The sequence below is a fragment of the Dama dama genome, chromosome 28 (assembly GCF_033118175.1).
Source record: "Dama dama isolate Ldn47 chromosome 28, ASM3311817v1, whole genome shotgun sequence".
Taxonomy (NCBI): domain Eukaryota; kingdom Metazoa; phylum Chordata; class Mammalia; order Artiodactyla; family Cervidae; genus Dama; species Dama dama.
This window is the reverse complement of record NC_083708.1, coordinates 15,538,439-15,550,845: the sequence shown is the minus strand read 5'-3', so window position 1 is coordinate 15,550,845 and position 12,407 is coordinate 15,538,439. Positions and strand designations below refer to the sequence as shown.

Below are 12,407 nucleotides of genomic sequence, written 5' to 3'. Positions count from 1 at the left end.
CTCCCTTGATATCTCGCATTTTCTTGAAGAGATCTCTAGTCTTTCCCATTCTATTGTTTTCCTCTATTTCTTTGCCTTGATCACTGAGGAAGGTTTATCTCTCCTTGCTATTCTTTGGAACTCTGCATTCAAATGGATGTATCTTTCCTTTTCTCCTTTGCCTTTTGCTTCTCTTCTTTTCTCAGCTATTTGTATTGCATCCTCAGACAACCATTTCGCCTTTTTTCATTTCTTTTTCTTGGGGATGTTTTTGATCACAGCCTCCTGTACAATGTTAGGAACCTCCATCCATAGTTCTTCAGGCACTCTGTCTCTCAGATCTAATCCCTTGAATCTCCTTGACACTTCCACTGTATAAATCATAAGGAATTAGATTTAGGTCATACCTGAATGGCCTAGCAGTTTTCCCTACTTTCTTTAAGTCTGAATTTGGCAATAAGGAGTTCATGATGTGAACCAGTCAGCTCCCAGTCTTGTTTTTGCTGACTGTATAGAGCTTCTCCATCTTCACTTGCAAAGAATATAATCAGTCTGATTTCGGTGCTGACCATCTGGTGATGTCCCTATGTACAGTTGTCTCCTGTGTTGTTGGAAGAGGTTACTTGCTATGACCAAAAAGGGTATTTGCTTGGCAAAACTGTTAGCCTTTGCCCTGCTTCACTTTGTACCCCAAGGCTAAACTTGCCTGTTACTCCAGGTATCTCTTTGACTTCTTACTTTTGCATTCCAGTCCCCGATGATGAAATGGAAATCTTTTTTGGATGTTAGTTCTAGAAGGTCGTGTAGGTCTTCATAGAACTGTTCGATTTCAGTTTCCTCATCAGTAGTGGTTGGGGCATAGGCTTAGATTATGTGCTACTGAATGGTGTACCTTGGAAACGAACAGAGATCATTCTCATGTTTTTGAGATTGCATCCAAGTATTGCATTTCAGACTCTTTTGTTGACTATGAAGGCTATTCTATTTCTTCTAAGGGATTCTTGCCCACAGTAGTAGATGTAATGGTCATCTGAATTACTTGCCCATTCTGGTCCATTTTAGTTCACTGATTCCTAAAATGTCAATGTTCACTTTTGCCATTTCCTGTTTGATCACTTCCAATTTACCCTGATACATGAACCTAACATTCCAGGTTCCTATATAATATTGTTCTTTACAGCATCGGACTTTACCTCCATCATCAGTCACATCCAAAACTGGGTGTTGTTTTCCCTTTGGCTCAGCCTCTTCATTCTTTCCTGAGCTATTCCTCCACTCTTCTCCAGTAGCATACTGGGCACCTATCAACCTGGGAAGTTCATCTTTCAGTGTCATATCTGTTTGCCTTTTCATACTGTTCACGGGGTTCTCAAGGCAAGAATACTGAAGTGGTTTGCCATTCTCTTCTCCAGTGAACCACATTCTGTCACAAGTCTCCACCATGACCTGTCTGTCTTGGGTGGCCCTATATGGGATGGCTCATAGTTTCACTGAGTTAGACAAGGCTGTGATCCATGTGATCAGTTTGGTTTATTTTCTGTGACTGTGGTTTTCATTCTGTCTGCCCTCTAATGGATACGGATAAGAGGCTTGCGGAAGCACTCTGATGGGAGGGACTCGCTGTGGCGGAATCTGGGTCTTGTTCTGATGGTCAGGCCATGCTCAGTAAATCTTTAATCCAATTTTCTGTTTATGGGTGAGGAGGTTCCCTTCCATATATTTTGGCCTGAGGCCAAACTATGTTCTAAAGGACTTATGCCAGCACAGTCAGTCAGTTAGTTCAGTCGTTCAGTCATGTCCGACTCTTTGCGACGCCATGAACCGCAGCATGCCAGGCCTCCCTGTCCATCACCAACTCCCAGAGTCTACCCAAACCCATGTCCATCGAATAGCTGATGCCATCCAGCCATCTCATCCTCTGTCGTTCCCTTCTCCTCCTGCCCCCAATCCCTCCCAGCATCAGGGTCTTTTCCAATGACACAGCTCTTCGCGTCAAGTGGCCAAAGTATTGGAGTTTCAGCTTCAATATCAGTCCTTCCAATGAATATTCAGGACTGATTTCCTTTAGGATGGACTGGTTGGATCTCCTTGCAGTCCAAGCAACTCTTAAGAGTCTTCTCCAACACCACAGTTCAAAAGCATCAATTCTTCAGCGCTCAGCTTTCTTCACCATCCAACTCTCATATCCATACATGACCACGGGAAAAACCATAGCCTTGACTAGATGGACCTTTGTTGACAAAGTAATGTCTCTGCTTTTCAATATGCTGTCTAGGTTAGTCATAATTTTCCTTCCAAGGAGTAAGCGTCTTTTAATTTCACGGCTGCAATTGCCACCTGCAGTGATTTTGGAGCCCAGAAAAATAAAGTCAGCCACTATTTCCAGTTTCCACATCTATTTGCCATGAAGTGATGGGACCAGATGCCATGATCTTAGTTTTGAATGTTAAGCTTTAAGCCAACGTTTTCACTCTCCTCTTTCACCTTCACCTAGAGGCTCTTTAGTTCTTCTTCACTTTCCACCATAAAGGTGGTGTCATCTGCGTATCTGAGGTTATTGATATTTCTCCCAGCAATCTTGATTCCAGTTTGTGTTTCCTCCAGCCCAGCGTTTCTCATGATGTACTCTGCATATGTAAGTTAAATAAGCAGGGTGACAATATACAGCCTTGACGTACTCCTTTTCCTAATTAGAACCAGTCTCTTGTTCCATGTCCAGTTCTAACTGTTGCTTCCTGACCTGCATACAGGTTTCTCAAGAGGCAGGTCAGGTGGTCTGGTATTCCCATCTCTTTCAGAATTTTCCATAGTTGATTGTGATCCACACAGTCAAAGGCTTTGGCATAGTCAATAAAGCAGAAATAGATATTTTTCTGGAACTCTCTTGCTTTTTCAGTGATCCAGCGGATGTTGGCAATTTAATCTCTGGTTCTGCCTTTTCTAAAACCAGCTTGAACATGTGGAAGTTCACGGTTCACGTATGCCAGCACACCAGGACTCATATAGCCCCCAGGACTGCTGCATTCAGTGCCCCTGACCCTGCAGCAGGCCTCTGTCGACCCAGACCTCAGCCGGAGACTCCTGGACACCCACAGGGAAGTCTGGCTCAGTCTCTTGTGGGGTCACTACAGTAAAGAGTCTGCCTGTAATGCACAAGTCCAGGGTTGATCCCTGGGTCGGGAAGATCCCTTGGAGAAGGGAATAGCTACCCACTCCATTATTCTTGCCTGGAGAATTCCATTAACACAGGAGCCTGGAGGTCTACAGTCCATGGGGCTGCAAAAAGTTGGACATGACTGAGCAACTGCAACTAACACTGTCACTTTTTTACCAGCTAAATAGACCAATATCCCTTTCCCAAAGCTTACATGTTTCATGTGGACAGGTAATATTTATACATATATATATATATATATATTTACACACTTTATTATGAGTCCACAGGCATAAACTGAATAATAAAGCAGAAAGTATAGCTCTTCCCTATTAAAAAAATTTCAATTAACACAAGTAAAAGAAATAAAATAGAACACTACCATTAATAAACACTGAGTAATAATTGTTGCCAGCAAGAGCCACCAAAAGATGCTAGTATCAGTGGACACAATTTTGAGGAAAAAGAGGGTATCTGCATAGTGTCAAGAGTCCCAAGTTATTAATAAGGAGGGGAAAATAGCTGTATGGTAGAATAACCCACCAGAAACTACCTAACTAGGAGATCATGTTTAACAGTAGTTAAGACAAACCAACATCATACAACCCTTGATATAATGTGTAGAAAAAGATACAACCTAACTTTCATGAAAGTCTTGGCAAAAATGAACAGCCTCAATCTAATCATATGATGCAAAGAGGTGACTCATTGGAAAAGACCCTAATGCTGGCAAAGACGGAAGGCAGAAACAGAAGGGGCCATTAAAGGATGAGATGGTTGAATGGCATCACCAACTCAATGGACATGAGTTTGAGCAAACTCCAGGAGATGGTGAAGGACAGGGAAGCCTGGAACACTGCAGTCCATGAGGTTGCAGAGTCAGACATGACTGAGCAACTTAACAACAAATCATAAAAGAACATCATTCAAACTTTCAAACAGAAAGACATTCTACTAGTATTCTTCAAATTAATCAAGGAAACTTAGGAGATGTAACAATTGTAAGATCTCAAACTGGATCTTGGAACAGAAAAAAATTATCAGTGAAAAATTGGTGAAATGAGACCAATGTCTGTTTGCTTGGTTTTTTTTTCTTTTTTGCTTGCTTAGTTTAAAATGTTATACCAGTGCCAATATCTTTGTTTGTAAATGTACTATGACTGTGACATGCATTAAGGGCAGCTCAGTAAAGGGTAAATGAGTTCTATTTTTATAACTTTTCAGTACTCCCTTAGAATGATTTCAAAATAAAAAAGTTTTTTAAAAAAGGTTATTCTTATCTATTTAATGAATGTCACTGAATAAACAAAAAAGTTTTTTTAAATTTCTTTACTTTTGGCTACACTGGGTCTTCATTGCTGCACAGGCTTTCTCTAGTTTCGAGAGTGGGAGGTGGGGGCGGGGGGGCGCTGCTCTCCAGCTGTGGTGCCTGGGCTTAGCATCACACTGGCTTCTCTTATTGCAAAGCACGGCCTCTATCTGCACAGCTGGGCTCAGCAGCTGTAGCTCACAGGCTTAGTTGCCCCGTGGCATATGGAATCCTTCCAAACCAGGGACCTAACCAGTGTCCCCTGCACTGGCAGGCGAATTCTTAACCACTGGACCAGCAGGGAAGTGTTTGAATAAACAAAAAATTTTTGTAAAATGTCTGGGGCTCACTGATATCTAAAACCATACAATAGGCCAAATCACTTAACTTACTGAAATGCATCTGGGTAAAGGGAATGATAACCGTACCTATTGTGTAGTTCTTCCCTGAGGATCAGAAATAAGTTTCTTTTTGATCTAGGGAGAAAATAGTAAAGCACAGTGGTTAAGAGAACGTGTGGTCTTTATCATCATATAGACCTGGATTCCAGTACTAGTCTGTGTCCTTGAGCAAGTTATATAATCCCTGAGAACCTCAATTTCCTCCTCTGTACAAAATGGAAGTAAAGTTGGACTTAGCTTATTGAGATCCTGGGTAGGGAACTAGGATAAAAGCAAATAATCAATGTCAAGCATCTGACTCAGCTCAAGTGCAGGGTAAGAGTTCAGTAAAGGTTTAAGGTATGAATGTTCAAGAGGCTAGTCATTACTACCATATTTAATAAACCTAGTGAGCATAACTATGCATTACAAAGTATACTAATTCACATTCACAACAACCGCAAAATTATTAAGAAAGAAGCTATGTTTCGAATATTCTCTTTATAAAATATGTTCTATATATACACAGAAGATTTTCATCCAAGGTATAGAAAAATATAGGTGCTTTAAAAAAAAAAAAGAAACTGTTGGCAACCAGGAAAACTCAGCTGCTTAAAATCATTCTATTTTGGATAGTAAGAGCCACTATTGCTATTTAACACAAGGCCTATGGGATTAAGAGATACAAACTACTATACATAAAATAGATAAGCAACAAAAATTTAATCCATAGAACAGGAATTACAGCCATTATCCTGTAACAACTTAATGGAGAATAACCTGTAAAAATACTGAATCACAATGTCGTACACCTAAAACTAATATAATACTGTAAATCAACTTATACTTCAATTTTTTTTTTAAAAAGCCAAAAAATAAAACAAGCAAAGGCCTGGGGAAAATAAGATGGACACACAGATTGAAAATCTCTATTCTAAATAATGAACATCAATTTGATGGTAGAAACAGCTTTCATAAATGTTAATTTCTCTTATTAGTAATTTTTAAAAAATTATTTTGATGTAAATTAAATTTCTACTTACAGTAATATTCCAACATCTACTGTTAACACAGTTTTATCAGGTATGGTCTCTTTTTAATTCAGTGATTTTCTTGACTAGAATAATTTTGATCCTAAAATTTAGAATATATTAGGCAACCACTGAATTAACACTGTTGCACTATGTTAAGATTATAACATAGGGCAACAAAACATAAGTCTGAAGCTATAACCCACCCAGAGTTAATAAATGGATCATGAATTTAACAACAATGCCAATATAATCAAAAAGATTTCCAACTATCATCACCTGAATGTGTACTCTCTGAATCATTCTCCAATGATTTCAGATGAGAAATAAATTCTCAACTCAGTTATTAAAAATGGGTCTATATATTTCTAGTATAACTGAGAATATTCTAAAGCCAGTGCTACATCCCTAATCTACCTTTCAGACAACTCAAAACCCTTCACCGGTGTTAACAAATAAAACTGCACACTTACCAACACCTTGGGGCCGACTTAACCTTACAGGGTTACTTTCAAATTTTTGGACATGAGGTGGGTATTCTTTCCTAAAAAGGAAATTCATATAGTTTTATTCTAAAAGAAAAAAAAATATTTTTAAAATGAAAAAGTAGAGGGAATACTTACAATATGTTTATCAAAAGCAAATCATAGCTTCTTTGTTACATAAAAAGTGGTACTATAAAATAACACTATATTATGCAAACATACTAAACCTTAATGCACTACAAGATCCCTAAGGGCAGTGATTATATTTTATTTAAACTGTTAATCTACGCCAGCCAACAGTGGGCAGTCTTTCAAATAAACATTTAATAAATGAGTCTAAATATTTATCCTTTCAAAGTAGTCACTTTGGGAAGAGAGATATATATATCCCCCCAATGCACAAAATTTTAGAATTTTTCATTTGGAACGATTTTCATAATCCATTTATAAAAACTTAAAAAAAAAGAGAAAGGCTTGTAATATTTCATTGTCACATGCAGTTCTGAAATAAAACAAATTACTCAGCTTAGAATAAATATCTGCTCAATTTTACTGTAAATGTTTCTAGCTGCTTAAAACTCAATGAATAAAGGAAATAACGAGTGAATAAGATCTTGTTCTTCAGGGTAATTACAAAAGCAGTAAAAAAAAGAAGCTATATACAAAACCAAAAATCATGAAACAAGTATTCATACTTGTGTAGCACTTGTGTATGAATACATACTTGTGTATGAATACTTGTGACTATACAATGGGGCTATAATTATATTAATACTCTAAAAGTATATTACATTGTCAGCCTTTATACACAACCAATTTTCAGAATTCTGAACAGGAATCCTTAGTTAACAAGGATCCTAAAATGTCAGGGAAGTCCAAATATACACCAGTTTGGGAGAAAAGCAAAAAACCTATAGCTAAATTGTGGGATAAAGCCATTAAAGAAGGAAATTTGCAACAGACGAGGGAGCTACAAATAGCTACTTCCCCATCCAAATGAAAGGCTCCAAAAATATTTTCATATTATTTAACAGGGGAATTAAAAGAGGTTATTCTGTTCTTTATAAATCCGTTCGCACAAGTGATCAAACCTATCACAAAGCAATACAATTATTTAAGCAAAAACTAAACAAAAATCCTAAAGGAGTTTTCCTTCTGAGGATTTCATATTTTTAAATTGCAAAAGTCAAAGCACCTGAACTGAAAGCAAACTATGAAAATGACAAGAACATAATATGAGCAGTGACAGGAGTGCACTTTTGATAGCAGCTAGCAAACAGTGAGCATAATGTGCCAGGTACTGTTCTAAGTGCTTTGCATCTATTAATCACTCTGGCCTTCACGGTAACTTTATAAAGTATATGCTATTATTAGCACTTTACAGATGAGAAACTGAGGCACAATGAGGTTAATTAACTTGCCCATGGTCACAGAACTACTAAATAGCAACTCCAGAATCTCAATCCTCGCAAACGGCATCAGTATTGGTAAGTAATGGTATTTTCATTATTATCGTTGAACCGTATGTGGTCCAACTGGGTCATTCCCACACTGCCAAAATTTTGTGAGGATACAAATTGTGAAGATGAGAATTTGCCTCAGAGACAGCAGTACCAGTGCTATGAAAAGTAAGGTTTTCAGCTCCTAAGTACATTAAGCTTTAAATAAAGTACATGTTTTTATATTCTACACATGTTCACACTAAAAATGATATAATATAGTCTTATCCATATACAATCAATTTTCAATCTGTTATAACTCAACACTGGAAAAATAAACGTATCAACTATAAAATACAACCGAGGCAATAGATTTGAAGCAAAATATGATACAACTACAGTAAACTCCAAAACTTCTATGTAGTAGAACAGTGGACAACAGAAACAGTAGATATTCTTAAAAACTAAGGATTATCAACAAGCAAAATGATTTGACAGAGTGGCCACAAAATCTGGAGATACAGATAATTTGGATTTTTGTCTATTTAAACCTGCTTTACTTATTCTGGGGTATGCTATAAACACAAGTTCATTCAGTAATAACTGGCATACATCATCTAAGACAACGTAACACAGATATACAGAGATTACTAATTCACTCAGCTCTCTGCTATTTGACAGAGTGCATGGAACCATTCATTGCTGATGAGGAACAAACACCACAATGAATGTATGTGTCATACAATGTCCATGACCATCATGTACTGTCATGTTAAAAATTATGTACATGTGCCAACATTTCCAAACCTTAAGGCCACTCTGTATCTGATATTTACTATATTTATCCCTATACAGAGCAAATTTTGTTTTAAAAAATGTATTATAATAAGCAAATTACTAAAGTAAAAAGCATACCTTAATTTTAATACAAGAATACAAGAATTTAACAATAAAAGTATATGCTTAATAAGAGAATTAAAAGAAGTTTATAGATATAATCTTGTGTTAACTTTTGTTAGGTAATCAAATATAAACTTTTATGTTAATTTCTCAGTCTGAAGGTTCCAACACTCTACAGACATTAAAAATTTCAAACTTCAAACTAGTATGATGCTTAAGGCTAAGATTTAATTTCCCAGTGGATTTTCTTTCCTACCTTAAACCAAGCAGAAGCAGAGAAGTGTCCCTACCAAGTGGGAGCATTTTTTCTTTTTTTTTTGCTTCTGAGAATATGTGTTTTGTATAGAAGTTTTAGAGAACCTCATTTTATGGATCATGGATCCAATATTTTACAAGCTGCATAAAACTAGATACCTTTTTCCCCCTTCTGTGCAAGACTGTTTAAATAACATCAGAATGTTCTGTTTATTAAAGGTTAGATAGACTTCAGCTTTGGAAGTCTTTTTAAAAAAAATAAAATAAAATTTAGAACAAATTTAGATTTACTGAACAGTTGAAAAGATAGTTCAGAATTCTCTTATAGCCCTTACCCAGTTTTTCCTAATGTTAACACCTTCATTACCCTCATATCTATGTCAAAAAACCAAAAAAATGAACATTTATACATGGCTATTAACTAAATACCAGACTTTGTTCGAATTTTACCAGCTCTACCACTTTCCACTAATATCCTCTTTGTTCTAGAATACAATCTAGGAGTCACCGTTTTCAGTGATCCTGTCTCCCTAGTTGTGCGTGCGTGTGTGTGTGTGTGTAGCTCAGTCATGTTTGACTCTTTGCAACCCCATGTACTGTAGCCTGCCAGAATCCTGTCCGTGAACTCTCCAGGCACAGATACTAGCCTGCCAGGCTCCTCTGTCCATGGAATTCTCCAGGCAAGGATACTGGAGTAGGTTGCCATTTCCTCCTCCAGGGGATCTTCCGACTCAGGGACTGAACTGGGGTCTTCCGTACGGCAGGCAGATTCTTTACTGTGTGAGCCACTACGGAAGCAGCTTCTTTGTTTCTCAGACTTAAATTGTTTTTCATGACCCTGGCGCTTCGGAAGAGACTGGTTAGTTATTACAGAATACCCCTCAACGTGTGTCTGGTGCTTCACTCATGACTAGACCGAGCTTGTAGGTTTGGTGGATGTCTCATCACATCCTATCAGGGGTTACAAGGGGTTACATGGTATCAGTGATTTATAACACCAGTAAGGTTAACTGTGATCATCTGGCTAAGGTAATGTCTGCCAGGTTTCTCTACTCCAGAGTTACTTATTTTCCCTTTTCAAATGTTCTATTTGGAAGCAAATTCAATTAGTCCAGCCCACAAGAGAGGCAAGGGTACTTAAACTCTGAGACTTCCCTCGTGTCTCAGTGGTAAAGAATCCACAATGCAGGAGACGCAGGTTTGATCCTGGGTCAGACCCCCTGAAGAAGGAATTAGCAACCCAGTCCAGTATTCTTACCTGGAAAATCTGATAGACAGAGAAGCCTGGTGGGCTATAGTCCATGGGGTTTCAAAAGAGTTGGACACAACCTAGCAACTAAACAACTCTACTTCTTCCTGAAGAGGGGAGTGTCTACACATATTATTTATTTGGAATTCTTCTGTAGCAAACAGCTGTCAATTTCACCCAATTCATTTTATGCAGCTTACAAAAATTTTATGTTAGGTCAGTAAATAAATCACTTATTCAATCATTTATACCAGTATCACCAATGGATATTTATATTTTAGGTTATAATCCAATTGTTTTGGTTCTGGCCCTTGGGAGCTCTTGATTCAGTTGGCTCTTGTGTTCCTTTCCTGGCTCTTGTGTTCCTTTCCTGTGACCTCACCTGTTTAATTCTGATAAAATATACATAAAATTTACAGAAATATGGAATGCTTCACCAATCTGCATGTTATCCTTGTACAAGGGCCATGAAAATCTCTGTACTGTTCCAATTTTAGTGTATGTGTTGTTGAAGTAAGCACCTTTTGGTTTTTTGAATTGGATTCTGACACTACAAGGTACTCTAAGATTATTTTTTGTTTTCCCTAACCCATCCCTAGAATCAGCCATTTCTCCACATTCCTTTTATTAGAATATCAGAAACCAGGATCTGAGTGCTGGTTTATTTTTAGTTGGTTTTAATAAACTCACTTTATAAACTGTTCCACTGCTGTAACTGATCGCAAAGGATGTAAACTTCTGTAACAAAAATTAAATGTCTATTTTCCATTAAAATCCATTATTCCAAACTTATGTTTAAACTTAAAATTTCCCAACTCTAACCAAAAGCTTTTCTGCATTTTAAATTTTAGGGGCGCTTTATTCATTTCTCAGAGTATGTCCATTACGAAATGCACTCCTTTATCCTATTTAGTGCTTCTAATCCTTAATTTGGTCTCATTTGTTGCTAAAATTCTACTCAAGCTTTCCTTTTGTTTGCATCTTTTTTAACTTATTTTTAATTGGAGGATAATTGTTTTATAATAATCTGTTGGTTTCTGCCATACTGTTTGCATCTCATTTGACTCTAGGAGTCAAGGGACCCTTTACTTCCAAACCATTATTTTAGAAGGAGCTGATTCTTATAAATAGTATGATATAGCTGAGTTTAATACAACAGATTTGTCTTTTAATAAATATATTCAACCTGATCACAATTATTAAATTGCAGCTGATAAACTTCATGTTTTCCTTTCAGCTTACCTTATGAGTTAGTAGTTCTTTATACTTGTTTCATTCTTTCCTCTTTTTTCCTATTTTTACTGACTTACACAATTACTTTTCTTTCTTTTTAAATTTATTTATTTGGCTGCGATGTGTCTTAGCCGAGGCATGTGGGATCTAGTTCCCTGACCAGGGATTGAACCCAGGCCCCCCGCACTGGGATTGTGGAGTCTTGGGTCACTGGCTCACCAGGGAAGTCCCCACAATAACTTTTCACTTATTTTTTTTCTCCTGTGGTTAATTTAACAAATACAATAGTTACCTTCCCTGTCTCAACTCTTATTTCAATTGCATACTATGTTCATTAACATGTTATCAAGATTCCAACTATTTCCTCAAGCAAGATCTTCTACACATCCCAAAGACATAAAGATCTTTAAAATCCTTTCACTTTCCCATCCTATCCCATTCAATCTCTCCCCCAAGAAAAGCCCTAAGATTCCTTTTACCTATGTCTTTCTACCTAATTCCTAGACTTTGCTGAGCTCTTAATAGTTTTGAACAAAGATTATTACTGATATTCTATTTGGTAAGTGAAACAAGCTTAGCCTCAATTAAGCACCACATAAATCATACATAAAAGACTATTAAAAAAAAAAACTCAGATATTTATCAGGTAGTAAGTAACATTTCTCTACCTAAAATGCACTAAAAGTTTTCAGTGAGTGCACCAATGTGAAACTCAAACTCTTGAGATCATCTTACAAAGCCTTTTATGATCCAGGGGTTCTAGCTGACCTTACTAAACCAATCCTCATAACATTTCCCCCTTTGCTCCCCAAGTTCCAGCCACAGTGGTCCTTTTCTCTGTTCTCTGAACATAGCAAACTCATGCCAGCATTAATATCTTAGCACCACCTCTTTCCTATCTGAAGAAGCCGTCTCTATGATCACTGTATCTGAGTTCACATTCAGTTCTTGGTTAAATGTTTGCTTTGTAGCTGAGTTTCTCTGAACATCTAA

The 12,407-nt window shown here is 37.2% G+C and overlaps 1 protein-coding gene and 1 non-coding gene across 9 annotated transcripts in view; both read right to left on the bottom strand.

The window, feature by feature from the left end:
• SENP6 (SUMO specific peptidase 6) overlaps nt 1-12,407 on the bottom strand; it is a 129,280-nt gene that overhangs the window by 58,413 nt on the left and 58,460 nt on the right. For 6 of the 8 annotated variants that reach the window (XM_061132034.1, XM_061132035.1, XM_061132039.1 and 3 more), the window contains one exon: nt 6,327-6,397. The exons of 1 other annotated variant lie outside the window; for it this stretch is intronic. In XM_061132034.1, the coding sequence (XP_060988017.1) occupies nt 6,327-6,397 (71 nt within the window). Of the gene's footprint in view, nt 1-4,870; nt 4,919-6,326; nt 6,400-12,407 lie in introns of those variants that run through there. One more of the 8 variants, XM_061132042.1, reaches the window with a different exon arrangement.
• On the bottom strand, nt 10,599-10,702 carry LOC133048362 (U6 spliceosomal RNA). Its single transcript, XR_009691022.1, has one exon. It is a non-coding gene; the product is annotated as a U6 spliceosomal RNA (small nuclear RNA).